This window comes from Stigmatopora nigra, chromosome 4 (genome assembly GCF_051989575.1).
Source record: "Stigmatopora nigra isolate UIUO_SnigA chromosome 4, RoL_Snig_1.1, whole genome shotgun sequence".
NCBI classification, from domain to species: Eukaryota; Metazoa; Chordata; class Actinopteri; order Syngnathiformes; family Syngnathidae; genus Stigmatopora; species Stigmatopora nigra.
In genome coordinates, this window is record NC_135511.1 from 10,117,988 (window position 1) to 10,145,200 (window position 27,213).

Below are 27,213 nucleotides of genomic sequence, written 5' to 3' on the forward strand. Positions count from 1 at the left end.
TGACATCAGTCATAAGCATTTATTCATGTTTATGCCAGATGTCATGTTATAATGATGAAAGTCAAATAATCTCATGAATACATTCAAATAAAGGGAATTTCAAACCAAATATGATCACTTCTCCCCCATATGATGTTTGAGGCTCCATATAAGACTGATGTTTGGGCAACAATTTGAATTTCCCTGAAGTGTTACCTTTATTCTGTAGTGTTTTTTTCCAATCCAGTGTTCAGTCTGACCACAGGTTCTCCATGGCCGTGGTGAACTTGCACACGATCCAACGGCGTAGAGGGCAGTAGTACTCATTGTGGAACTGCTCAAACTCTGGCGTTTGGCGGATCTCGTGGAGGAAAGAGACGTCCAGATCGGACTCCAGCAACAGCAGCAGAGTGGGCACGGTGACCAGCAGGACACCGGTGAGCGCGGCGACCAGTCGGGCCACGCTCAGCACAAACGCATTGATCTGGGAGTTGGAAGACAGCAGGCCAAGGATCCCGCCGGCGCCGCCGGCTCGCCTCGCAGCTTCCCGCGTGCGCTCAAAGGCTCTGTCACGCTCTCTCTCGGCTTCCAGATGGGCCTGGATTTCGGGGTCGGCGTGGAGCTCCCTTAGAAGACTGGCGGGGCTGTGGATTGGCGAAGAGAAGAGTAGGTCCACGTTTCCTTGGCTATCGTCTACCGGTGTGGGAAGCATGCTGGCACAAGGACTAAACACAAAGACATTGAAACACGGTAAATAAAGTATAAACATTTTTTTCAATGTTAATTAAGAAACAACAACACTGAATTAGCTAATTAATGGGAGAATTTGTCTGTGAATTGTCTCAAACCTGTAAACAAGTTCAGAGATGGTTCGTGCTCCTTCAGCATCGTCATCCTCATCTTCATCCTCATCCACCTCATCCATTTGGCTTCCTGCTTTGGGTGTCTGAGGTCGAATACCTGTTGTCTCCGAGGCATCCCGAGAATGAGGCAGTTGTGATGTAGAATTTGTTCCATCGAGGTTCTTTTGCTGGTCCTCGGGAGCAGCTGAAGATGTGAGTGGAGACAAGGCAGTCGAGTCTTTCAGAGCCACAAAGCCTGGTCAATGACACAAAATAATTCAATTATTAGTACAGAGATTTCAGTGCGGTTTCAAATATTCATTTGAACTATTATTGCATAGAAGGTGGGCAGGGTGGTGGATAATTAATTGGTCAACACATACACTTTCAGTTCAGTGGTCGAGATTTTGTAGCCAGGTTACTATTTGGAGTTGACATGGTCACCCCATGCTTCCATGTTTTTTTTCTTGGTAAAACAAGAAGAATATGCAAACTCTAGAGACAGATTCAAACTCAAATCAACATACTGTGCCAACCACTAGAGCACCTAAAAGAAAATCAATTTATCTTTTTACTCTTCCCTTTCATACAATCACTGATCACCAAAGCAATACGATGAACAGGATTTCATATTAATACTCAAGTGCTGCATTGTAACCACATGATGGTGCTCACATACTTATAAAACGGGGGAGCGAATCTAACAAACACACCATATCATCCTTTGCAATTCAAATAAAGTCACAATAGACAAAGTGAGTTTAGTTCCACTATTTACAGTAGGGATTATAAAATGTTTAGAATATTACTACAATGTACACGCATGTGTGTTGGGTAGATTATTTAAAGGGGTCTATTGAGGAGATTGTAGTGTGAGAGCTAAAATTTAGATTACAAATGATCAAACTGAATGTCATTTGTCGTCTTAATTTTAGCTCTCATACTACAATTTCATCAATAGACCTCTTAAATAATCTACCCAATGTGTTCTTATGTATCAATTCAATGGAATGTAATCCGGAGTAGTGGGCAAGAGGGAATCACATGGAAATGATGATTTGAGGGAGGTAATTGAGGCATATCACAAGGACGCTTGAGTGTACTGGATGGAGCCCTGCCAACAAGTGAAAATGTCCCCTTTAGAAGATTTAGAGTTTTAATGCTGAGAAATCAATGGATGCCACTGAGTGATTGCCATTCACTCATGCTGTCCCATGCAGAACAAATGGCATACACAAGTTTGATAGATGGTTGATATGATCTAAGATATATGTCGATGATATTCTGCAAATCGAGAGGTTTGCCAAGTAATCTCACCCGATGACAGTATCTCATTGACACCACTTGTGTATGTGATATAAAACAAGACACTGGCTAATATTGTCTCTTTAAAATTTTAAGCAGCAGTCGATACTTATTAATAGCTCGAGCAACCACGTTCATTTGCATGAGTTGAATGAGTGCACAACCCACAACTTGTGCATTCTAAATTGTTCACGTACACATCTTGATGATACGTCTACTCTCATGAAGCATTCATTGCTAAATTTTGGGGACAAAGCCCATTTTTTTTGTACTGGAAATAAGAATAATATGAAGAAAATTTAAAAAAAAAATTGTAAAGGCTTAACCACAACAGGCAACACATCATAGGTTCCACTGCATTCTTCCAAAGATTTCTTCATCTTACTTGGCTCCAGTGCATTCCTAGGCATTCCAGCAGTGATCCCAGCAACTTGTCCGCCATGGCCCACCAGACGTACATACACATCACGGGCGGTATGGTTAGCAATGCGTAGATGGAGACTGCGCTGGGTTGTGATCTTCACTTGGCACCTTAAAGCCTGTGCCACAACCATTGATGACGACGATGATGATGAAGGCAGGTCCTCCGAGGCCTCTGCCGGGTGGAATGCTTGCAGTGTTCCAGCCTCTTCCTCCTGGACCCCTTTGGCCTCTAGCTCCTCTGGTGGCAAACTACATGGGTCGCCATGATTGGATTGACCGGCACCATCCAACTCCAAACCTCTTTTACCCGATTCATCTTTTCGGGGTTCAAGAACGTCCATCATTGAGGCTGATGGAAAAAAACCTCAGACCCAAGTAGCCACTGTGACACCCGTACATTGACTGACCAGACTGTTTGGCATATGAACTCACACACAGGCATACCTCTGTGTACACCCTCGCGAGACACTGGATGACAGTGAACAGATACATTCTCTCTCACTCTCTCTCACACACCAATGACCAGCCCTCATGTGAATGCCAACCATGTTAACAAAGACTGCAGGGGCATTAAAGGCAGATCAACTAAAGCTTCAGGTTCTAAATATAACAAGGGGGTCCTAGTGGACGAGGGGCAACTAATCTAACTCTGAATAGAAGACACAGGCTTTACCCTGGTTGGGATGGGGATCATTTTTCACTTCCTCTCCAAGTCAGTCCTTATGAAGGTCTTTTCTAAACTTTGTTAGCTCCCAGGGGTGCTTAACACACATCCCAATAAAATGATTACCTATGTGTAGCTACAAATGATACTTGTCAGGGGGTGGACCCTCAAAAGTTTGACTTTCTAGGGAGGCAGTACGGAGTACTTGAAGACTTGATCCTCTAACCAAAGAACCTTAAGTTCAGTTCTTACTGCAGTTGAAAACATTGGGCTGACAATTTGACTTTATCTATTTAACTGGAAGTAGTACAAGAAAAACGAGGACATGTGCTCCTTTTTAGGACAAACCAGTAGACTGAAGGTTGAAAAGGTCCCTGTGGAACACTAAAAGGAAGAGAAAATCTGTTGTCCCGTGTTACTACATATGACAATGTCCTAAAAAGTCAAGCAATTCTGTTGATCAAATAGGACATGGCGGGAATGTCGTTCTTTGCCTTAAGAAAATAATTCAGCCTAGCTCCACAGTGTGAGGGGACAAGCTGCACAAACAGTACAAGGTCGACACTGACGCCTGGTCAGCTTCCTGTTTCTCTTCTAATGTTGGAGATTAGAGCTCTGAATATAGACGGTGATCCTAGACGGCGAGGACACTTTATCCCAATGTCCTTGCAGTTGGTTGTTGATGCTTCCGAGGTGAGGTTGAGATGGAAACCAATAAGATTGAACTACCCCTGAAGATCCAACAAATTAAAACAGTGTTGGGCCTTCTATCATCTTACCTACTGCTCTAGATACTTAAAATTCATGCATCAGAAAATATATGATAGTGGAAGAAAAAAGAATAATGTTAGAATATGACTTAGAAATTCCATTACACTAAACTGAGTGCAACTTTACTCATTCCATTTCTTGTTTTTGGAGGTCTTACTATGTATATATAATCTGCACTAGCTAAGTTTTACAACTAGAAAGAGTTTATATGCTGCTTTTCTTCACCAAGCGGGCATGTGTACATTTATCGGACTGGATCATCAGGGCAAGGGAAATTGTGTCACAATGGATAAGATTTGATCAATATGTGGAAATTAGAGACTCTGAATCTTAACCCTGCTTATCTGATCATGTCATAGGCAAACCATCAGGATGTGAGAATGGTCATTAGATATGTTAGCCCCACAGTTGCATAACAGTCGGGTACAAGTGCAAAGCACCTTGGTCAACATTTAAAGACGTGTTGGTTGTTTCCTTTGATGCTTAAATGGATGTAAGCAAAAAAAGTTTGATATATATAAAGTCATTTTAACACAGGAATGTTCCCTGAGCCTGTCAATATTGTGCAAATACAAAGTCAACAATATAAGAGGCCTTCACTTACAAATATTCTAGCTTTTTTTTGGACAAGAAGTGGTTGAATGATTCGCTGCTCATGAAGCATTTGCTAATTCCCGCACAATTTGCAAGACGAGTTCAGCTACATTGCCTGGAGCGCATGTACCCTAAATAGTTATCCCGTATGTTTTAATTAAATTTAATGTCTGGTCTTACCCATTAAAATCTGCTTGTTAAAATTTTTGACACACAGTGGAAGAAGCGGCCTTACACACACATGTTGGCACCCTGAGGAGGATCATGGGAAGGATATTTTTAGCAGGCGGGCATTGGCGTCTCCAGGGTTACCACACTGATGGAGGGACGGGAGCATCAGCTGCTCAATTAGCACACGTTGTGAGGGATGTGTTGGTGTAAGCATTCTTATGACCTCCCCACCGGATTGTGTGTTTAAGGCAATGCATCCACCTACCGTTTTCTGTGGCTGCCTCGTCGTACTCATTGGTGGAGGGCAGGGCCGGTACCAGAGGTTCCATGTTTATGATGAGGTTCTTATGGCTCAAAGAGCTAAAACTTCGACTCTGTCCAAACTGTGCCCTGAATAAACAAAACAGTAATTTAGTAAATATATATATATATTTACAGTGGTACCTCTACTTACGAAATTAATCGGTTCCAGAAGTGGTTTTGTAACTTGAATTTTTCATTAGTAGATATGCATTATAAATGCAAAATCCCTAATTAGTTCCAATACGTCCAACAAAACCCTTTAAAAATGGTGTACCCACAATCAAAAGGTATTGCAATTTTGTATGAAATATGTGTGAAAAAGAAGGACATTATCTATCAGGCCATTAAACTGAATAAGAAAATGCTCAAATGTTGTTGAAAAGTACAAAGCATATGAAGACAATGACAACTTGAAAATATAAATTCAAAAGAACTTCACCTTCTTGGGGCCCATGATGAAAAATAAAGAATAAAGCTGCTTTAAGCACACTTGAAAAACACACAAAAGACTGTATTTGGACTCCGTGACGACGGACGGCATTCAAAGGCACATCAAAAACATCATAAAATTAACCAATAGAAGGCCAGCAGGCTGTTTGCAGGCAACCAATTGGAGGCCAGCCAAGTGTTGGGTGATGGAATGGAAGACCAACCACTAGCAGCAGTCTGAATTTAGTTTCAGATGTGATATGTATCATCATACATGATTTTAGTCCTGTCCCTTGCTGACCCTGGCCCCTTAGGGGTGTTGTGTCTTGATAAAGATCATGTAGGCTTGAATTTGATATCATATGAGGACGTTAGTTCATTTTTCGATGGGGGCTGTATCACTACCTATTAAATCTGTGTAAGAACACAATGTGTAAGAAGCCTTACCTGCGCACCTCAGGTGGATCTCTCTGAATTTTAGAACTGGCTTCTATCACCTCCTTAGCAACTCTTCCACTGCAAAAAAAAACAATTGCACTGTCATTTAGTATGGCTACAAAACTTAAGTAACAATCCAAAACCATCTCGCAACATGACCTGTCAAAAATGCCTTTTTTTAAAAAAGCTTATAATTAGCTACTAAGAACAAAAAGAATACTACAGATGTGGCAACAGTTCACCACTAACACCCCAGGCTAATTTTAGCTTCTCACAGACAAAAAAAAATGAAATATTGATATTGTTTTTCTTATATCTTGGGCCACATTAGAGCCTTTCTTGAGATGACAAAAATTGGAAGGACACGAGTTTTCCAGGAAATAGGTTCCTCAGTGAAAGACAACCGACTTTAGAATTTATCAACAGAAAACCGTAAGTGGCTGTGTTCAATATATAATGTGAAGTAGTTGTAATTTAGAGCATTAAAATACAACAAGTATTACAAAACTAAAATATTAAAACATATTACCTGTATCTGAACCTGCTGCCTTTGAAGAAAATGTTGCTACTTGACATAGTCTTAATCTGACTTGATTTTGCACACCTATTACAAAGAGAGACACAAGACAAATAGTTTATTATGTTACTCGACAAAAATAAAAATTGTAACCCGTTTTTGTGTTTTTGTTGAACGCTCAGTTAATAAATAAAGCAATAGTGTACTGTAATCATGTAAACGGAATTAAATCAGATGTGACTCTATGCTGGTCTGAAATGTGAGATGAAATTAGTCTGCTCTGCTTTCTTCAAGATACTTGATCTGCTCTCATGAATAAATCAATTACATCAGCAGGGGTTGTTCCCGGAAGAACTCTAGAACTGCATTCACATTGTCATTTTACAAGAAGTGGAGGAGCCATGGAAACAGCCTGAAAAATTGCTCATGAAAAATAATCGCATCATTGAGAGGTCGTGGAATAAAATGTGGGCCAAAACGGAGTATAAACTTACTGATGGGAGAGAGGCTGGAAGCTCAAACAGAATGGAAGGAAAGACAAAAGAGAGAAAGAATTGAAAGAGGGGTGGAAAGAATAGAAGAAGAGATGGTATGAATTAAAGGACATGAAAAAAATGTGTTAGAGAATGAGGGAAAGGTGGAAAAAAGGATAGAATGTAAAAAGATGTCAAGATATTGATATATTTAGAAAAAGCACCACTTTATCAGAACTTCAAGGGATGTTTTACTCATCATGTGCTTGAAAAGGTGTTAAAAATGCGGGCATTTTCGCCACACTTGACACAAACAGGGAGTGACGCTTGAGGTTTCCTTATTGCCAAGACTTGACATTTCATTTCAGGCTGCAAGCTTTCAGCTGCTCCCTACTCGGGGACAGTGTTTGTCACTCATCGATGTAGACTAGACATTTAAGATGTTTTGAGGCAGATTGCAAAGAAAAAGTAGTTTTATAGGAGTCATTCTGATTCATATTGGCACAAATGTCAATTAGTTTGCCCATTAATAGTCCCTTCAGATTTAGTGTTAGAATTGAAATTAAAAGACTTTATGAGTAACAGGTCCTTTATCTTTCACCAATCTATTTTTACATTATGTAGTCCTTACAAAAAACCTTAAAATAAACGTCAATGGTGGCATTATGAGGTGAAAAGGCAGGAATATCTACATGTACACCCTATTTTTTTCCCTGGAAAAATGTTTTTAAATGGTACAAGTCTGTGTGTGTGCGAGACGCACTTGTAAAAGGCCTGATTCTCCACCCCACACTTCCACAAGTGCTTACACGCTGCAGGGGTCGAAGTGTGAAACGTCAACACCAGTTTCTTCTGTATATGAAAAAGGCACAAAAGCAGAGAAAAAGAGAAAGATGAGTTGAGGCAGAAAATCAGTATCAGAAATGTCAGGACAGGTACAAAAATAGGGGAGTTGTGCAGAAAAACAAAAACAAATGGAAATAAATAAATAAAACGGCTAACTGCCACAATTGGAAACTCGGTCATCAAAGATTCAGTGATTAAGCGATCTTGGATGTCCATATATCTTTAACTGCAAATTTATAATATTATGTGCATCAGGTGATCTGAGAAAATTGACCATTTCTGTTCAGTGGCGAGGGAGGCAGATCAATGATGTGAGATTGACCGTGAAACAAACAGACAGGAATGATCCCATACATTATACATGAGCAACTGAGAATGATTGGAATAACTCATTTTCGGTGGGAACAAACAAGACAAATTTGTTACTTGGATTCTTGTCTCAATACAACTTTGGCTCCAATTTTTAGGGAACATTTTGCAGGCATCGAATAAAAATTGAGAGAAGGGCTGCAAAAAATATAATTAATTTAAAGAAAAATGTATTTCAACAGTAAGGGCTCTTTTTTTTATAGGTGCCGCAGGTCTGCCCAGGCGTAAAATGCAGCATAATAGGATTTTCATGTCGCCACAAAGCTCACCGCTGGTTTTAAAATTTGGCAAACTGCTGAGTAAGGAAGGTAACCTGTGTTAATGTGAAAGTAGTAACTTTAGTCAATCAAGGACTATCACTGCTTCCTTAATGCAAGTCATATAAAGGGAATAAGAAGTAAAGTGGCTCCAAAACGACACTGTGCAGATCGACCTTCCTAAAGTGGCTCAGTCAGCTGGATTGCAGCCACTCTACGCTCATATACCTACTGTGTCATACATCACTTTACATTAAGTCGTTAGGATTTCCACACATGTGCTCCACCGGCCATGTGTGCTTATATGCTCAATTGCTGTATGTGTATGGTGCTGTCCGTGGTCCTGTTTTGGATTTCAAAAATGGGAGTATTTTCTTTATACCTATACAATCATTTAAAAAGAACCATTTGACAAAAATATGCACAAGTTGGACATTTTAAACAGTGTATGACGAGTGATGGCAAACAGTTATGGCAGGGTCAAGCAGTGAGGGACGATAAACCAAAATAGACAAAGACACACAAACACACAAACACACTAATGCGCAGACACGCGCAAAAATTCTTATCCTGAAAAAAGGGGCCAAGAGCATTTTTGAATTGCATTTGGAGGAGTTATCTTTAGAATAATGTATACAAGAGTTATATTACAATGAATATTTATCTTGACTAATTTTAAATCAATATTTTGATTCCTCCTGTTATTGTGCTTTTGTCGATGGTATTGGTTAACAAACGCGTGGGCTTATTTAAAAAGTCTAATGTACGAGTAATTTAAAACGATTTGTACGTGTGCAACGACAATAAAGACATTCTATATCAGGAGGTAAAGGTCAAATGAACGCAGCAAATATAATAAGACACTTGATCATGTAAATTGTGGGGTCGGTCCAATCATAGAATGAAGGGTAATTTGCCAACCCCTGGTCTACCTATGCCTACCTAAAAAAAAAAGACTCCTCAGTATTAATATCTGCAGTTTAGTCAAAAAAGAAAATGTCCGTGGCCACTATTTGAGGACATGTGGGGTGTTTAACTGCAGTGTTTTATACAGAAAAAAACGGCACTGCTCACACATTTCTGTCCACAATACGTTTTTTACGCAAATCATACATGATTGTTGAAAAAGATTTTTTTTCCATAACAATAAAAATGACTATAAAACATGGAACACAATGGCAGCATCATGACATGATGACAAACAAAGACAATGTAGGCAATCCCCTGCAATATTGGATGCATGTTATTAAGACTCTCCATAAATTTCACTAAAAATCATAATTTTACTGCCTTAGAAAGCTCATCTCTGTCGAGATGTATCACTTTAACATGTTCTCTTGACACCAATGGCAAGGGTTTCTTGACTTGTGCTTGTTAACTTGACATTAAGCACAATAAATACTAGTTAATATTTTGATATTTTGCAGCATCTTAGACCAGTTAAAAAATTTACAAAATTAATTGATCAGCAAATAGCTAGATATGGATTTCAAGGGACACAAAGAGACAAATTCATAAATAGTTAATTGGAAATATTCAGGGGATTGCTGTACACATAAATAATGAAATGTAAAAGTCGCATGGGGAAAGATGAACAAAGTTCCTTTTAATGCAGATTGAGGGGGAAATGTGAAGGTGGTGCATTTAGGGATATCATATTGGAAGATTAGCGTACAACAGTGATTTGTGGCGCCACTCTGCTGTTTGTACGCAAGTACTCACCAGAGACGACTATGTTTACACACAGAGAGAAGAGATAGAAACACAAAGATAAAACTAAGCAGCCATCATCACATTGGATTAGCACAAATCTAGCAGTTGGCTGGCCAGCCGACACATTGGAGACTAAGCACGGTTTTTGACTCCATTGGCCATAACAGAGGCTTTACACCCAATCAACAATACGAGTCAGTCTCCAATGTCAAAGACAATCAGCTGCAAAAATGCAGAAATAATACACAAATGTGAGTGAGGCGTCAAAGCTGCAGCTCCCAGATGTTAATGAATGGCTTACCCAAACACAATATTGCTATTTAAAGTCACCAATGTCCCAATTCAGATGGATTTTATGAAATTGTAAGTAGTAAACAATGTTCAATAAGTACCAACAGATTAGGAGGGGAAAAAATCTGGTTATATTAGGAGGAAACAAGGAGAAATGCAAACATTGAAGAAATAATATTTTTTAAGTTTGAAAGTTTAGTTTTAGATATATACATGCTAATAAATCATAAAATAATTAATTAAACATTAAGGGTATTGGTAAAAAATATTAAATATATTGGCAAGTGAAACAAAAGTGTGGAAAGTATCATTTATGAGAGAAAAACTTAATTTAAAAGAATATTCAACAAGGTCGCAATGAACTACAATCACCTGGCTCCCTCTACTGATTAACTCGAAACTACAGATAATAGTAGGTCTGTAATATATGTATGTAATTAATTAGCAGTGAGAAATACATTGACTCATTTGTATTTTTTATACTGTGGTCATTACTTTAGGTCAGTGAATGTGATTTTTACAAGAGAGCACCTTGTGTTTGGGTAACATTGAGTTACATGATGGGAGTGAGGAGGTTAACACACCCACCATCTTGTTACAGTGTATCCTGCCTGTTAAGGAAATCTGAAACAGTAAGGCATAAATACACAGTTTGTATGTGATGGGGCACAAAATGTGCTTTGTTTGAGGTTAGCAAATTGGAAAAGCAGGAAAGAATGATAGCTGAAAGATCCCATGATACTATAGAGCGACTATTTCAACATGAGGAGTTAACAGGACGATGAAGTGTCTTCCTTCATCTCGACATATGAAAGGAGATGCCAATGTACTCACCTCTTTTTGAATGCCGATGACATAAAATGTTTTCCCTTCAAACTTGAGTTTACTGACATCAGCCCTGGACCAAGAACAAATGAAGATCATACAAGATTAGATTACAGAAGAATGGTAAAGTCTACAATATTGTCTTTTTTAATAAGATCCACCAGGGAGTATAAATGTACACTATAGTCCAATTAGTTTTACTTGCTTACAAGTTTGTAATTAAGACAATATTTTAATGCATCATTACCATTTAAGAAGATGGATCCTCTTGTTTCCCTGGAAGACCACAAAACCTGTCGCGGTGAACCCAAGAAACGCAGTGGAGCCAGTGAAGTCCTACACACAATACAAATATATATGTACTCAGGACTATCAAACAATATACACAGAAAACTGCAAGACCAAATGGACTTAAAACAAACATTTTTTTACATCACCTTGCATGGGTGCGGGTCAACGCCATACGTTTCAAGGTTGTGAGCCCTTTGAAGCATGTTGAGTTCTGCAAAGGCAGCACACTGGCTCCTATATACAAGAGAAATGAGGCATTACTAAACAATTATTATTATCAGTCAACTTGGTTCAACACCACTTGAAGTTTTCATCTTTCAGATTTCGACCTGCACGTCAGTCTCAAAGTCAAGCCAGTCGTGAACGTTTGTTTATATGCAGAGAGGAGAAAAGTCTAGTAATTGAAACTATGTGGGACCTTAATAGCATGGTTCTTAGCAGCAAGCCATGATTGCTGTCATTGGGACCCAGTGGAGCAGAATTAGGTTCATGTCAACGCTTGCTACGTGGCCTTAGGCTGTTGACAAATGAGGGTTCTGTCTTTGATGCTTAAAAGCTGCCAGTGACAAAGCTCACAGGCTTCAGCACAGCTATAAACAAACATGCAAATAAACAAATGCATCCTGCAGGAGTGGGATAAGAGCATCTTGTGAATTTACCATGTCTGTGCAATGAAGACAATCAGACAGAAAGGTGTTTTGTGTTTTACCTCACGTTTGAACACAGTACAAGCTCTACACTACAGTCAAACATAAAGTGTATGGTGTATAGTTTCATTTATTTTTATTTCATTTTCAATAACAAATGGCATGATGATGCTGGAATTGTTGTGGATTTAGAGGTTGATCATTCCAAACAGTAAAAATTGAAAACTTTTTCACAATTCAGAAGATAAAAAGAGACCTTAGCATAGGGCAGCAGTATTTAAAATCCATTTTCTGATTTCTGCACCAGTTTTTACGCTCCTTTAATCACATTTCACACCTGCTATAAATAGATTCTTTTCTCCATTCTCATCCAGGTCACTTATGCTGTTCTTTTAAAATCTTCAAAAAGTTTCTTTTATTTTTCTCAAGTGACTGTGCTGATAAAAAAAAGGCTGTACAAAATAGATAACACACAAATCTGTATTGATGCTTTTCTTACCTGAGCTCTGTCTTGTGTATATCCATGATCTTCCTCTCCAATTTGAGCGACTGTTTGGGGAACAGACGAAAATCTCTGATGTAGTCCGAAGGATGCTCCTCTGGGTCATAGTCCCCTAGCTCAGCTAAAAAAGGGATAAAACAGTTAAGATTGACCCACAACGACCCAAAGCATTGCACTTACAAACCTTATCCAGCCCTACATTCCAATTAGCATGGATTTTGAAAGTCATTACTTGATTTATGTTCAAAAATTAATCATAATAAGAATATTGATCAAATTGTGTAATATAATAGGATGATTATTGTGCTTCCAAAGCAGGAAGGAAAAAATGGCTTACATTTGAGCCATATGTCGCGTCTGTAAACAAATACAGCATAGGTCACTTTAGCAGATGTCATGTTCTGCCATATGGAAAAAAATAAATGAGCCAAAGCTGTCAATGGACACAGTAAACATCTATTCGTATTTTAAGAACTGCGTAAAGGCTCTAAAAATGGAGCCAAGTCAATGTTATAAAAGATTTATTAGATTATGTGTTTTTATACCACTATAATTCAGGTTTAGATTATTATTGAAAAGAAGACAAGTGTTTACATTTCGAAACTGGCATTTATTTAACTGGAACTTTCTAACCACTCATCCGCCGGGCCCCCCTACTGGGACTTTATTTTTATATTTTAACAAGGCCATTTTGGACATTTTATCTAACAAGTCCCGAAGGGAGCAAAGCAAGGTCAATGAAGGCATGCTTGATGGCTTATTGAACAAGACCACTGTCATTGTTCCCACTGTGCTGCTTTTCTACAGTGTATGAATAAAAAATAAATAAAAATATATAAATATATATATATAGATTTTTTTTAACTGTGTCGCGTTTACCGTACGAATCTGTCCTTAAAATCCCTGGTAATTACAAATCAGAGTAATGATGAAATCAAAGCCTTGCCTAATTAAAACTAATCCGCAACTGTGAAGTCATCACCCAGAAGGGGCCTGTTCTCATTACACTACGACTATTAGAAGGGAAAGTGAACCACTCTTCTGTGGCTTCCGTGCTTTGATACGAGTCAATCGCAGAGCATTCCCAGACGTGCTGAACCTCAGACAGAAAATGCCTTGCTAATCCCATAATACATTGAGCAAAACTTGGGGTTTATGGTATATGTGGATAGCATTTATGAATTTGGAAGAAAATAAGTGTTTTTGTATTGCCCCTCCATATTGTGGAAGTTTCTCCATTTCCCTTTTCATTAACTGGACTCGATTCTCCCCGCAATGCTCAAAACAGTCATGGTATCAATACAGGTTTTGCAGCAAAAAAACCCAAACGGGAGCAGTCCACATCAATAAATAAATGCAATAAAAAACAAATATATAAACCCGGTAGAATAATGTACAGTGCACACCCATTTCAGAGTTCTGTTAAAGCCTAAGTGACACCTTTGTGCCTGAATACAATGAAATATTCATCCAAAACAGGTCTTACCTTGCAAAATGCATGCACCCAGATACGCAGCTTCCGCAAAGGGACAAAGAAGACGGCCGTGATAAACATCTCTCTTCAGCTGGAGGTAAAGCAGATATCTGAAGACACAAGAAAAAAAATAGACAACCTAAATGCAAATGGGTGGACGAGTTGTTATTACGTCGACCTCACAGTTCTGGGGTCGTGGATTTGAGCCCAAGTAGGTCCTCACTGCAACCCTTGTGTTTGGAAAGGGTTACATATACGTAACTGACAATTTGTCCAATAATATGCCATTGTAATTTGTGTAATGGTTTTTTGGTGTGAGTTGGCAAGATTCCCGGAGCAAATACAAGAACAATGACAAAATCTAAATTAATTATTGAGCCACACAACTCAACGCTGGCTAATATTAAAACATTTTCACCATCAGTTTTCAAATATTTACAATCCATCAAGAAGAGTAAAGAGAATGTGTTGCCATCATGTGTTTTCCAGGCATAGAGACGTATGGTGGCGTAACCATGGGAACACATTGAAATTTTAACGGCACCTGGCTTGTCCCGTTGCCAAGGAAATCATAAATGACAGTGATGCGGCAGCTGGGAGATGTATTTGTTGCCATAGTTACTGAGGTTGGGCAGCAGCATATGCTTTCATGGAAATCATATAAATGAAGGTGAAGTATGAACATGACTGGTGTCATTTTACTACATTTTCATCAAGATCAGCAAGTTCACCACAGATAAAAACTGAGTTGTTTCATTCTGGCAATTCACTTCCCCTCAGGGGTCGTCACTGCGACAGTCGATACGCATGATAAGAACATGGAGACAGACAACAACAACACGTTCTCTAATTGCTAATTCCAATTTGTTTTGGATTGTTCACATTTGAAACAAATAAAACAAGCAACCATTTGCATTCACTAATAGACAGGCTACAGTTACAAGCCTAAATGATATAGTATATTTTTTAGAAAATTCGTACACGGAGAAAACCCATCCATGCATAGCCCAAAATAAGTGCACTGGCTAGCGAAAAATAGATCAATTGAGGTACATTATTGGTAGTAAGGCAATCAAAAGATTTACAAGTATTTAAGTAAAATTTCCAGTCTTAACATTCCATGGCATCCGAATAGTATGTGTTTTACTGTCTGTTTTTTTCAATTGATTGTTTTATATTATTTATTAAATGTTAAATTATTTTACTAGTGCCTGCATAAGCGAGTGATGGATGATAGACAAAAAAAAAAAGAAAACTAGTTGAAGCAGTCTGTTGCAATAATTAAAGGGATCAAAAAATGACATTTAATACCAATGAGTTCTTGATCAGTCCTACGAAGAGGTGCTCTAATTCTTCAAATACCAAACATAGCAGTTTTTGTGTAAGGGATGGTTGTACCTGGTCAGTTCCTCTTTGATCTTCATTGGCTCGTGTGGATAAAATTTGACTCTGAAGCACATGGTGAAGGGTTGCAGAGCTGTAGCAATAGAAAAAAAAAAAAAAAAAATCATATACATGTTGACTCGCTCTTTGAACTGAACACAGACTGTTCCTTAACCTGAAAGTTTAGGTATGCAAATCCTCAGTTTGAATATTCCAGGCTTTCTTCTGTGATTTTTGACATTCTCTTTTCTATTTTACTAAAGTTACCCATCTCTCAGCTACTATCCCCAATACAGGCATAATTCCCAACTTCATTTATAACTATTTATTTCATAATTAATGACTGACGTGAAATTCAGATTTTTAAATATTGTAAGCATTCACACGTACTGTGTACATTGTGTATTTGCAACAACGACTCTCTGTAACTACTTTATTCCACTAAAACTCTTAACTTAACTTACTTAACATAACTTCAACATGCTTCCTTGCCACTGATTAGTAAATATATGGATGATTACATAATGCAGATGAACTGAATACGCAACGAATCATTCCATTAATGTCAATATTAACAGAGCAAAGAGACCAAAACATATATAAAAAGGACCACCACAAATCTGGGTAGATTTTGCCTTCAGAGTGGTAATCCTCAGCGGCATTATGTCATTGAGAAAAGAAAAAAAAAAGAAGCCACACATAATACATAATACATGTTAAGGAATATGAAAGACGAAATCATCCCACTTGCTCACTGCGTCCCTCCACCAAACAAAACTGAAACATCATATTCGCCGGGATGTTTGATTTTTGAAAACATATTTTGCAAATATATGTAAATATGGTGTCAATGTACCAAGTAAAAATACGTCACATGCCCCAATTTAGGAGAGAACTTGGCCACAGGGAGAGGAAGACACATCAGGACCATTCAGAGCCGCTTACTTCTTTTCTTCATTTTGTTCTCCCTTTGCTTGCCTCAGCTTTCTTTCTTTAGCTCCATTATCTCATATTTCCTCCAACATGATCTCTATTTCTTAGCGCTAATTCCCTGGTGCATGTTTCACTCCTAAATTTTGTTGTGTTATCAATTTGTAGCAGAACAGGAAGACTAGCTGGCCATTAAAAGATGCCAAGAAGATCTTGGATTCAAAGAGGGGACACAAAAGACTGTCCTCATTATACAGATGCCTTTATTTAACTGCTAACGTGCGCTGAACTAACGTTGCAGAGGAAATTTGGAAGAAAATGGGTTAGTGAAATCCTTGAAAAGATGGTGAAATAAATGAGACCTAATAATGGGAACTCTTTTCATCTGGAAAGAGTTTTCTATAGTTTGCAACCATATGATGGGATTTTGCCTTTCAGCAAGATTCCTATTTCTGACTTTCTTTTATAATCCTAAATACATTCAGAAGAAGAAAAAATGTAATATAAAAAAAAAAAAACTTTAGGAGACTTTCTCTCTTTGTTGCAGCATTCAATAAAAATTTAATCCTGACTGACCGGAGATACTTATTTGATTTGACTTCAAGCAGTAAAAAAATGAATAGTCTTGTGAACAAAATGAAACATTAACAAAATTCTAAAAACATTTGGTAATTTCTTTTAATAGAAGCAGTTTAAGATGGATTTTCTGCTCAGTCTAAAGGTATAAGGATGGAACCATTATTTTTATAACAATATTAGATAACTGCCTTCAAACTATTTGCCTAATCATGCTCATCCATATATGTAAAGACATACAATTTAGAACATGCAAAATGTGCACTTACACTTCATCTGTCGAACCACAGCTTTATTGGGCTCCAGCCAGTGCTTTATGTAAATGAAAAAGAGCAAAGTTAGATATTAATGTTATGATAATGGGTCACCCGCTTACAAACTAAATTGAGCAACTCTGTTTATCACCTAATTTAAAGCAATGATGTATTATGACAGTGAATCCACATAGAAATTAATGTATTGCCAGAGTTACAGATATGCAATAGTCACCATCTTGTTTTCATTATAACTATTATTCTTTCAGTTATATCTCTCTTCTGCCATTCATATCTGTTGCATTGTTTTTATTTCTGAAGGCTAACATTATTATACATTTGTGTGATGTTTACCCTCTGTTTCTCTGGGTCCACATAGCGAATACCAAAGTAGTCCTTCTCGAGCAGGTTGTAGTGATTGCAGACATGGTCAAACAGAAACTGGCCTTTAGTGTCTCTCTGGGGGGGAAAAATACAAATAAACAACAATTGAATTGAGTGTGGATTTTTTTTTTCATATAGCTTACAACCGTCATGGGGTCTGACACTGCGGGTTCTAGCCTAGCACTGAATTCCTAAAAGGAATGTATTTGTTGGCAATACATCCAAAAGCTTCCAATGAAAGCTGACAAATCCCATAAAATCCAGCACTCTTCTTTTGACGTGTTGCAAGCCCAGCTGAGAATTTGGTGTTGGTTTCAACTCTGCTTTGCAGGTTTATGATTGTAAATATCATCATAATAATAAGAAAAGCATCAGCAGATTTGCAGGGCTAAGGCATATGCTGAGGTAAAGTAATGCCAGTAATTACAGTCTGGATGTTCAGTTCATAAAAGCATGCAGACACACAGAGAGAGATCAATAAACACTCCTCAGTCAATAGCTACTTATCATAAGAACACACACAAATACCAAGTTGGCATAGCATTTATCTTAACAGAACACAGCATAGATAAGTGTTTTAAAAGGAGCTGCAAATGCACGCGAAAAAACTGAAGCACAAACCCAATGATGCAAGAAAAATGTGAAAGTATAATTTTTAAAAAAGCTAGCGATGAACATCTGAAGCTTGAGTCCCCGTCTGGGACTTTATGCTAACTTGTATTTTGTTATGATAGACGTGTTTTGTGACAATTTATGAAATTTGTGCCAGCTCAAAATTGCTGATGCACTGATACAACTATGGTCAATGGATGTGTCAGTAAATCCTAAGTCTAGAAGGGGCTTTAGTGGAGGTGGTGCAAATTGTACTATGTCCTGTAATACGCTGCTTATTTTCTATAAAATCTGCCAATAATAGAGATTGACATTCTCATTTTATCACATCATGTGTCTCCCCTCTCAAGTCCAACAGCAATCAGTGGAGGGAGCATGTCCTCTAACTGCTCAATAACCTGCTGATGGAGGTTGAATTTGTGCTCCGTTAAGCAGGACTGATTGATTTGAGTCCTCAGGGCATTTGTTGAGATTTACTCTCTCAACGGAACACGCACACCAAAAAAATAAAACAAAAATCACATCAAAATCAAAACAAACAGCTGCATAGCTCAAGCAAGCACGGTTTTGTTTTTGATTATTGCCATCATTGACGTTGCGGAAAAACTTCATAAATATGAAATCAATTTGAAATGCAAACATTATCTGTCACAGAAACTAAATGCGGCAATGCATTTTCCCTCTGATTTATTTTATACCAGTTCAACCATTGCTTTACAATGTTGTTGAAGGACATTAGGAATTCAATAATGTCTAACTGTGTATTGAATAATTTATTTATACTCTCAGCATTATAATGCAAATCAATAAACACACAAATATAAAAAAATAAGAGCTGAGCTTTAATAAGATAAAAGAGCAAAACTTAATAGCTATCAAGAAAATTACAGGCAAGAAAAAATTATAGTTACTTATAGTGTACCCTATGAATATAGTATTTTTTATGACAAAGATTAAATGAGTGAAGAAAGTAGTTAAAGTTGTGGTAGTAATTGAATTTGTACCATTTTCTATGATGTATTTTTTCTCATTTAAAGTACACATTTTTAAATGGTGCAAGATAATAAACTCTCTAGGGCCCACATCTGCTCAGTTTTCATCAATGCATCATTTCCGCCCACAGCGACAAAAGTGTTAGGGAGTTGTGAAATGAGAAGAGACGAAAGGCAAGCACACAAACACTTGCAGCAAGGCCACAGACGGATCATGAAGTCACAAATGTCCTCGTCCTCAGGGCAGACACTTGACGATAGAACAGCAGCGGCGGCGTGAGAGCTAGGCCAAACCCGCCAAGAGAATAGAGACTCTGCTAAATAAAGACAACACTTGACTCGCGGTGGAAGAGAGAATTTAAGAGTCCATGTCATGTCCAACATAACATTCTTAAAGGCTAGAATATTACAAATTTACCAGGCAGTATCTACATGAACCTCACTTAATAAATGGTAAAGTCCTTTTCATTCTGGTTCATATACCCCCACTTTATCGTAGAGTGGATTTATTTCGACAGTTGCAAAATGCACGGCACGATTCGAGCGCGTGTGTGCGGACTCTACGAGATTTGTGCAGCCAGCCACGTCCAGACGTCAAGCGATATAAAATAAAAGCACTTATGCCATCAAATATTTATTCCGGATGTCCTTCCTAAATCTGCAAAAACTCACAAAGCATTAATTATTAATGTTGGAACATGACCTCTTACAACACCACATTTGCGATACAAAGTCACCGACTGGGTGTTCGGCAAAATAATTGAACATTGATAAATAGATTGACTAAAAATCCATGTGATGATAATGAATAGAACGATGAATCTCTACAATAAATCCTCATCCAATGGAATCAGACTTTTGTGTCCCAGTGTTTGGCCTCCTATAAAGTTTTAAACTAAACTAAGTTAACTCTTTTGTTGGCAAACTGTTTCAAAACATTTCCTACATTCCTAAAGTAAAAGCATTTGTGTCTTTATTCTAAATTCAAGCGCTAGGACCCTGAGTTGTGTGTCCCACTTAAACGGCTGGTGTTGTTTAATTAATACGCACGTCAGATCAATTATGACTGGTTCCTATCCACTTTAGTTGTTTCTTGTCGTGGCACGGCCCACCTAATTGGCTCAATGTAAAGATGAAATGTCATTAATTATAAATATTGGGTTTGGATCATAGAGGGTAAAAGCAAAGGGGTTGGAGGTGTTAGGGTAGACAGGCTTTTAGACCGCTTATTGTATCAAAAAATTTAAAATCTAACCAAAGTAAAAATGTACACATTCTTCTTTTAATCCCTTTGCATGTGTACATCAATAGCAAAACACTTTGCATTTGGGAAGGGAAATTCTTGTTTCAACTGCATATGGAAAATGATAAAAGTTAATTACATTTTAAAATACTATATTGCGTAAAAGTGAAATGATCAGGTGTAAAATGCCACACAGTAAGACACCTCCCGCTTTATGAAACTTCAAAGAATTTCTCATGCATGAGCTGATTTAGGCTGTTTTTTTTTTTTTTTTTATATACAGAACATTTAACTGAGGAGACTTGAGTTTGTCAAGTCTAAGTGGGTCACTCGCTGCTGTTTGGACCACTTGAAAAGATTAGACTTCCAGCCGATGATGCAGGAGGCAAATCATCCTCTGAGGCGACACTCTGAAGATTTTAGGAGCCAAGCTGAGGATCAAAAACTGCAAGAGCCAGACTGGCCCAAACATATAATGGAGAGACAAGCCTGGGAAATGACCTATGATTACGCTTCAAATGAAACATTATGGAAATGCTTCCTTTTGTGAAAACAGTCTATTCTTTTGCAAGATTTTGGTAGGGTTTCTGTGGGAATTTAGGTCCGGCTAATCCAAGTTCATGGCATCAAAACACTAAGTTATTACTAAAAAAACAGCTTTGTACAACAAAGTCAATATTGTGTACTGCTGGACCAATTACACAAGCAATAAAAAAAGGCCTTTTGGGAAACAAATGGCTGCAGGTAACTAAACAAAAACACTAAGTCTGATAAGTGACATTGCTAAACAACACAGCTGTGCCACAGTGGGGAGAATAACAAATGTTTTGGCATTAAACATTAAGTTGATTTCAAAACCACTGCTGTTGTAATTTGTGTTTGGAGCTGCAAAATTAGCATTTCAAGTTGCTCAACTGTCATCAGCTATACAATGCATATAGTATCAATTTTGTTACACAATGATTTATATTTAATATTACTGCATACACAGCATTTCAGATGGCAAAAAATGGCTAAAGATTCATGTTAGGGTGGAGTGACTTCAATGAACAAATTGTATAGGTTCGCTTCTGAGATGGGGAATCTGTCATGTGACCTAATGACTGTGCTGAGACCTTGTCCTTGGATGAGAGAGGTAAATTACCTCATCATCACTTGCAAGTCTAGAACACACACACACACACACACACACACACACACACACACATTTAAATGGAAGTTGCAGGGGTAAAAATGCATGCACGTGAAGTGAGTTCATGGCTGGGTACACTGGCTAATAAGCTTAGATATAGAGGCATAAATTATACATTCATGGTGAAGGGCCAGTTCCTATTCTAATAGAGAACCATCCATCCATCCATCTTGGAACTGCCACCCCACACACACAAACACACACACACACACACACACACACACACACACACACGTTCAAGAGGAGGAGCGTGACTGAAATTGTAGCAACAGCGCCACAATTGTAATTTGTGCTCTCGGTCTTATCTTCAGAGCACAGCATGGACAAAAGAAGAATAATCAGTAGAAAAGGAGCCACTTTGTGTGTGTGATTTTTGAAAAACATGCACTTAAAGATTTGAAATGCTCTTGCAATAGAAAATAAACAAGCACTGCCTGTTAAAAGATGTCATTTCTATCCTTCCATTTATGCGTCACTGTTCTGTACAAATGCCAATTGAATACACGGCAAATTTAAACATTCACAAGTGGTAAAGGAAGTGCCCTTTTACTCTTTTTGAACGTCATTCTTCTGCTTTTTGGACCACCCAGAGGGAGGTCTCAAGGTTATTCTCCTTAGGGAAGACTTGGTAATCCTTAGTTATTCCTAGACAGACCCGAATGACATTTGTCATGTCCATTCTAAGTATGTAGGAATAGAAATAAGTCTATTTATTGCATATCAATATTGCTGACATATTGTTCCCTGTAGGTTGTAAGTGCCCAGTAAATGATGTGGATTAAAAAAAATATATATCACAGACGTAGTATGATCAGAAAAGGCTATTTCATACAACACTTGCATTGACTACCATTGGTGTACCTAATGTTGTGGCCACTGACCAGTGATGGTAATTGCTGTGACCACAGTGATTATCTTTAACATGTGAGGTGTCCTTGAGTAAGGCCCTGAATATTAATAAGGCACTGGATACATTTTTAGTACCATTCTTATTTCATCTTTTGACACCTAAAAAGCCTTTTCTAAACACTCCTTTCTTAATAACAGCTCTACTCTTTCACTTTTTCACATTATAATGAACTAGGAGCCAAAAAATAAGCTCTTTTTTTAATTGCTGACATGAGGTTGACGTGCAGGTATCGTCACACTTTGATGCTGGTACGTTTGAAGGACAATATTTTAGATGTTTTATAGTAATTAATAAATAGTTGAAATGAACTGCAAGCACCAACAAGCACATGTCAAAACTAATTTTAGATTGAGAACGAAAACAATATTTCTGTTCTATCAGTTAATTTGATCTGACATTGAGTAAAATTCTGGATTAATAGAATTCGAATTAAAAGCTGTTTGAGGGGACCTTTGTTCCCATAAAAAAATGGTTGTTAGGAATGTTTGAGGAGAAATACCCTCTGCATTTCAATTGTAGTGGTCCTTCCCAGTCATTCATTAGTTTATTTTCAATTTTCAAAAAAAGACAATGGACTACATTTCAGACACCATCCTCCCGGCGCTCTTATTAGGGGATATCTTCTCGAGCCAATACTATAGGTTCATTGCCTTAACAGGGTAACCATGGAGCCACTTCTATAAATAAGTAAGTTGACAATAGAAAAGAAAAATCCACAGGCTGCATGCATCCAGAATGTGTTTTTCCTTATCCCAAATTGCTGCTTCTTAAATCTTTTAATTTTTTTCAAAGCTGTATATCATGCCATTTCATCTAAAACTTATATTGAATAATATATTTCTAATGTATTCTCTTTGCAAAAATCAAAGACAGAAAACAGATTAGAGCTCTTGAATTGATGAGCTTTAAAGAGATGGAGGGTGAGTGGGACAAGAATAGAACCAGTCAAGTTATTTTTAACTTTCTCCAAACAATACCTAGAGACATGTCAGTTATCTTTGTAATAGTCTGACTCATACGCACTCACCGTCCTCATTAGAAAACATGTGGGGGGGGGAAAAAAGGTCACAGCACTGAAAATAATTTAGCCACAATAGATTCATGTATGCGTGTATTGACAAGGTTAATTTCAGTTGGCCGTCAACCCACTAAATACATTATAAACTATAATTATGTCACTATGTATCAACATAATACTAATGATAATAATATTTCGCTATTAATAGACAATATAACAAGATATGATAATAAATCTTTGCTAGAAAATGGCCAAAAATCCAGATAAAAACTTACCTTCTATTTAAAACAATATTAAAATAATATTAAAATTTTAATCATCCAGAAGACACCCTGCTACAACAAAGTGCGCTCATTAATAAGCATGAAATTAAAACATCTTGATCCAACTAACCCTCATCTTGACACACTCGCCATGCAAAAGAATCGCTGACAGCTGACGAGTGTTGGCCGCATGAGGGACACTGATCTCTCTTAATTATACATGATGTGTCACAGACACACCAGGGGAGGGGAAAAAAACCCAAGGCGCTTACAAAAAGAGTGTATGAGAAAAAATGTTAGAGAAGAGCTTAAAGGGAAGGAAATGATAGGATAAAAAAAATCAGATGAAGAAAACCTAAGCATGCAGCCTGCAGGGAGAACATGAGGTCAAATGTGTTTGGACTCCACTTGTCTCTCCTGTAGTACCTGTGATATAACAATACCCGCAGTATCTTGCCTGAGTGCACCACGCCACACACATGCACGCAATACGCTCGTGCTGCAGTTAAAGCTGCTTAAAAGGAGGAACTATTGCACTCAGAAAGGGACGCTGAATGGTTAAGGAATTTCTCATGGTAGAAATTGTTCAGATAGGTTGATGTCATCATTGGTTGTGATGATATATTTTTGTTGTATACAATATTTAGTGTTTGAATGCCAAGTGTTTGTCTCTAAAGCACTTTTAGTGATTTAGCACTTCAGTTGTTTTGAAAACTATTCAACCCTAAGGGCTGTATATTTTCATGACATGTCTGACATAACTGTTTTTATTTATAATTCTCAATCTGAGAAAATAAAACTACAAGATTAACATAGACAAATGCAAATGTCTATTTTACAGGTGTTCATTTTCTGATTATAAATAAAATAAAGTACACAATCTAATGTCAAAACACTGCACTGTAATGGGGGTTGAATACATTTGAACACAACTGATTATAAAGTAAATAAACTTGACTTGCCTATACAACCAGTGCCAAGTTTCTGGAGAGCATTCTCACAAATGTTGAATTTAGACAACCAATTACAGTTTGAGCTCTCGACCTAACTCTGAAAATGTGATTGAGTGACTCATTAATCATCTCTTTAAAGTTACTGTATGTGAAGCTAGTGCATTTAATCAATATTTCATTGATATGGGTCTGCCCACCACCTAGGGTTTTACGCAACAGGGTCCTCATACAAAGTAAGCTTTCGTACTGTGGCAACATTTCAGAAAGGTGTACTTTCTCGTGACATCTGGAATAGTGCACTGATTAGCAGACGTGATGGAAAGGAAGAAGAAATTACACAAGTTTTAAGAAAGAGAAGTGCTGCTACTGCTGCTGCTTTGGTGAGGAGATCATGAAATATGCAAAGTGGAGCACAAAACAAGAACTCAGCACATGTTCTAATCTAGAAGGAAAAAGAGAGAACACAAAGAAAGCCACAAGAAATATGAAGGGCAATTTCTTTATGACTGACTGCCCCTAAACAAGGTCACGCATAACCACTTTAGAAAGCTTTTTTGTTTGTTCTAATATGAAAAAAAGGATACACGAGAAGTTATTGGATATGCATGTAATACCATTTTCGGCCCCAATTGACAGTTATTTAACTTGTTTCAAATGACAGTGAAAAATATTTGCTGTGTGGGTCAGACAAGTTTAAACATTTCATCTATTTTCAATGAATTCCAAAACTTTTATTTCTTAACTCTTATGTGCTTCAACTCTTTTATCCATTTTTCTATTTTTATTTTTACAAAAATCGAATTATGAGGTAGACGATCAGCTGCAAGGAAAAACCCCGCCCCTGAAATAGGACTCAGCCATAAAAGCCTCATAAGTACTGTAAATAAAATTAAAAATCAAACAGGAACATTTCCCCACCACAGAAAGTCATTTTTCTAATAAACATTAATTATAAATTGAATTAAATCTGTGCCTTAGACATGCTACAATATTAACACAAAGGGTGCTCACCACTATTATTGCAAAGGTACTCCCAACACTGCATACAACAACTGACCAGTCTTTCTCACACAAGTGCACCTAAATCAGTTCAGGGGTGGGCAATCTATTCCAAAAAGGGCAACAGTGGGTGTGGTTTTGCATTCCAGGCCATATAGGGGACACTTTTTCACCAATCAATTGACCTGCAAGTGCAATCAGTGGATTGCAGTCAGGTGCTTCTTGTTTTCTGCAGAAATCTAATTGGTTAACTTGTCTTTGCTGGATCGGTTGGAACAAAAACATGCACCCACATCAGCCCCCAAGGACTGGCTTGCCCTCCCTTGGCTCAGATGATAAAAATTGGGTGTGCAAACAGAAGCTTTGCATTTAGTTGAATATATTCAGTATGTAAATTCCAATTTAATTAGCCACGATCACTATATGATTTCCTTTACCACGCCCAGGGAAGCTCCATAATTCCCAGTTGTGTATAGTGGAAAACTTCCCTCCCTAACTTCTCTCGGCACACATGCACGAGGCAGACGACAACGTATGTTACTGCCAAGGGCCGCTCATTTAAGGCTGTGTCTGGCTTTCCACCGGCAAAAAAACAACAACACATGATGTAAAATTACTCCATTTGCCATTAAGCATGTGTGCAATTGTGCTCTATTCTATCCCACCATTTGTTAGATTTGTCAGGATGATGCTTGCCTACCTGGATGCTGCAGGAGATTTCGGAGTCATCCAGCAGGCGGATGGTACATGGGATCTCCTGGTGGTTCTCAAGGGAACGGATGCTGGGGCTGCGGAAGCGGAGCATTTTCATCCTCGTGGGAGGTGCTGACGCGAAGCTCCATGCGGCATGTCAGCGCGGAAGGGGCTGGGATGGATGCAGGAGCAGGAGCAGGGTGGATGGATGGGCCATGTCTGCTGCCTATACAGTTGCAGCACAAACAGCATGGAGTCAGGCTCTCTCTCGCTTTATTCTCTCTCACTTCCCCCTCTCTCTCATCATAGATCCAATTTAAAGGGCCCCTGCGCACTACTTGATCTCATTAGGAATGTGTGATGTCCCTTTAAGGTGATCACTAGAACCTATATCTCAGGCCTGTCAATGTGTGTCATTGCAATTCGGGATCGATATATTGAAAACATGAAATAGCCTGTCTAAAAATTGTACAAAGTTCAGTTTTTTTTTACTTTGTAGACTTAGTCTAGTTTCACTTAGTGATTTCATTGTTTCACAAAAAAAAAACAGTTGAGATGGCGAGTTCTAATTAGGCATTGTATCTAATGATTTATGATAAATGTCAAATTGTTGCATATAAAATAGTATAACATTTTCAGATAGAGGATTTAAAATTATAAGGAACAGAACTTCCATTTTATGCGGTT

At 37.9% G+C, this 27,213-nt stretch overlaps 1 protein-coding gene across 1 annotated transcript; it reads right to left on the minus strand.

The window, feature by feature from the left end:
- LOC144195661 (FERM domain-containing protein 3-like) lies at positions 1-26,805 on the minus strand. Its single transcript, XM_077715453.1, has 16 exons — positions 26,534-26,805; positions 17,622-17,726; positions 17,283-17,325; positions 15,523-15,601; positions 14,137-14,234; positions 12,648-12,771; positions 11,648-11,735; positions 11,458-11,546; positions 11,220-11,283; positions 10,974-11,009; positions 7,673-7,761; positions 6,449-6,523; positions 5,929-5,997; positions 5,015-5,139; positions 828-1,077; positions 1-704 (listed from the first exon to the last, which is right to left on the minus strand). The coding sequence occupies exons 1-16, from the start codon at positions 26,642-26,644 to the stop codon at positions 230-232; spliced, it is 1,920 nt and encodes a 639-aa protein (XP_077571579.1). The 5' UTR covers positions 26,645-26,805; the 3' UTR covers positions 1-229.
- Positions 26,806-27,213: the final 408 nt, after the last annotated feature.

Excerpts from the sequence above, each read along its gene's own strand:
- LOC144195661 (XM_077715453.1), bottom strand. The coding sequence starts at position 26,644 with ATGAAAATGCTCCGCTTCCGCAGCCCCAGCATCCGTTCCCTTGAGAAC. Across the intron at positions 11,284-11,457 it reads AGGATCCATCTTCTTAAATG|GGCTGATGTCAGTAAACTCA; the intron begins GTAATGATGCAT and ends TTCTTGGTCCAG. Across the intron at positions 705-827 it reads ATCTCTGAACTTGTTTACAG|TCCTTGTGCCAGCATGCTTC; the intron begins GTTTGAGACAAT and ends CTTTGTGTTTAG.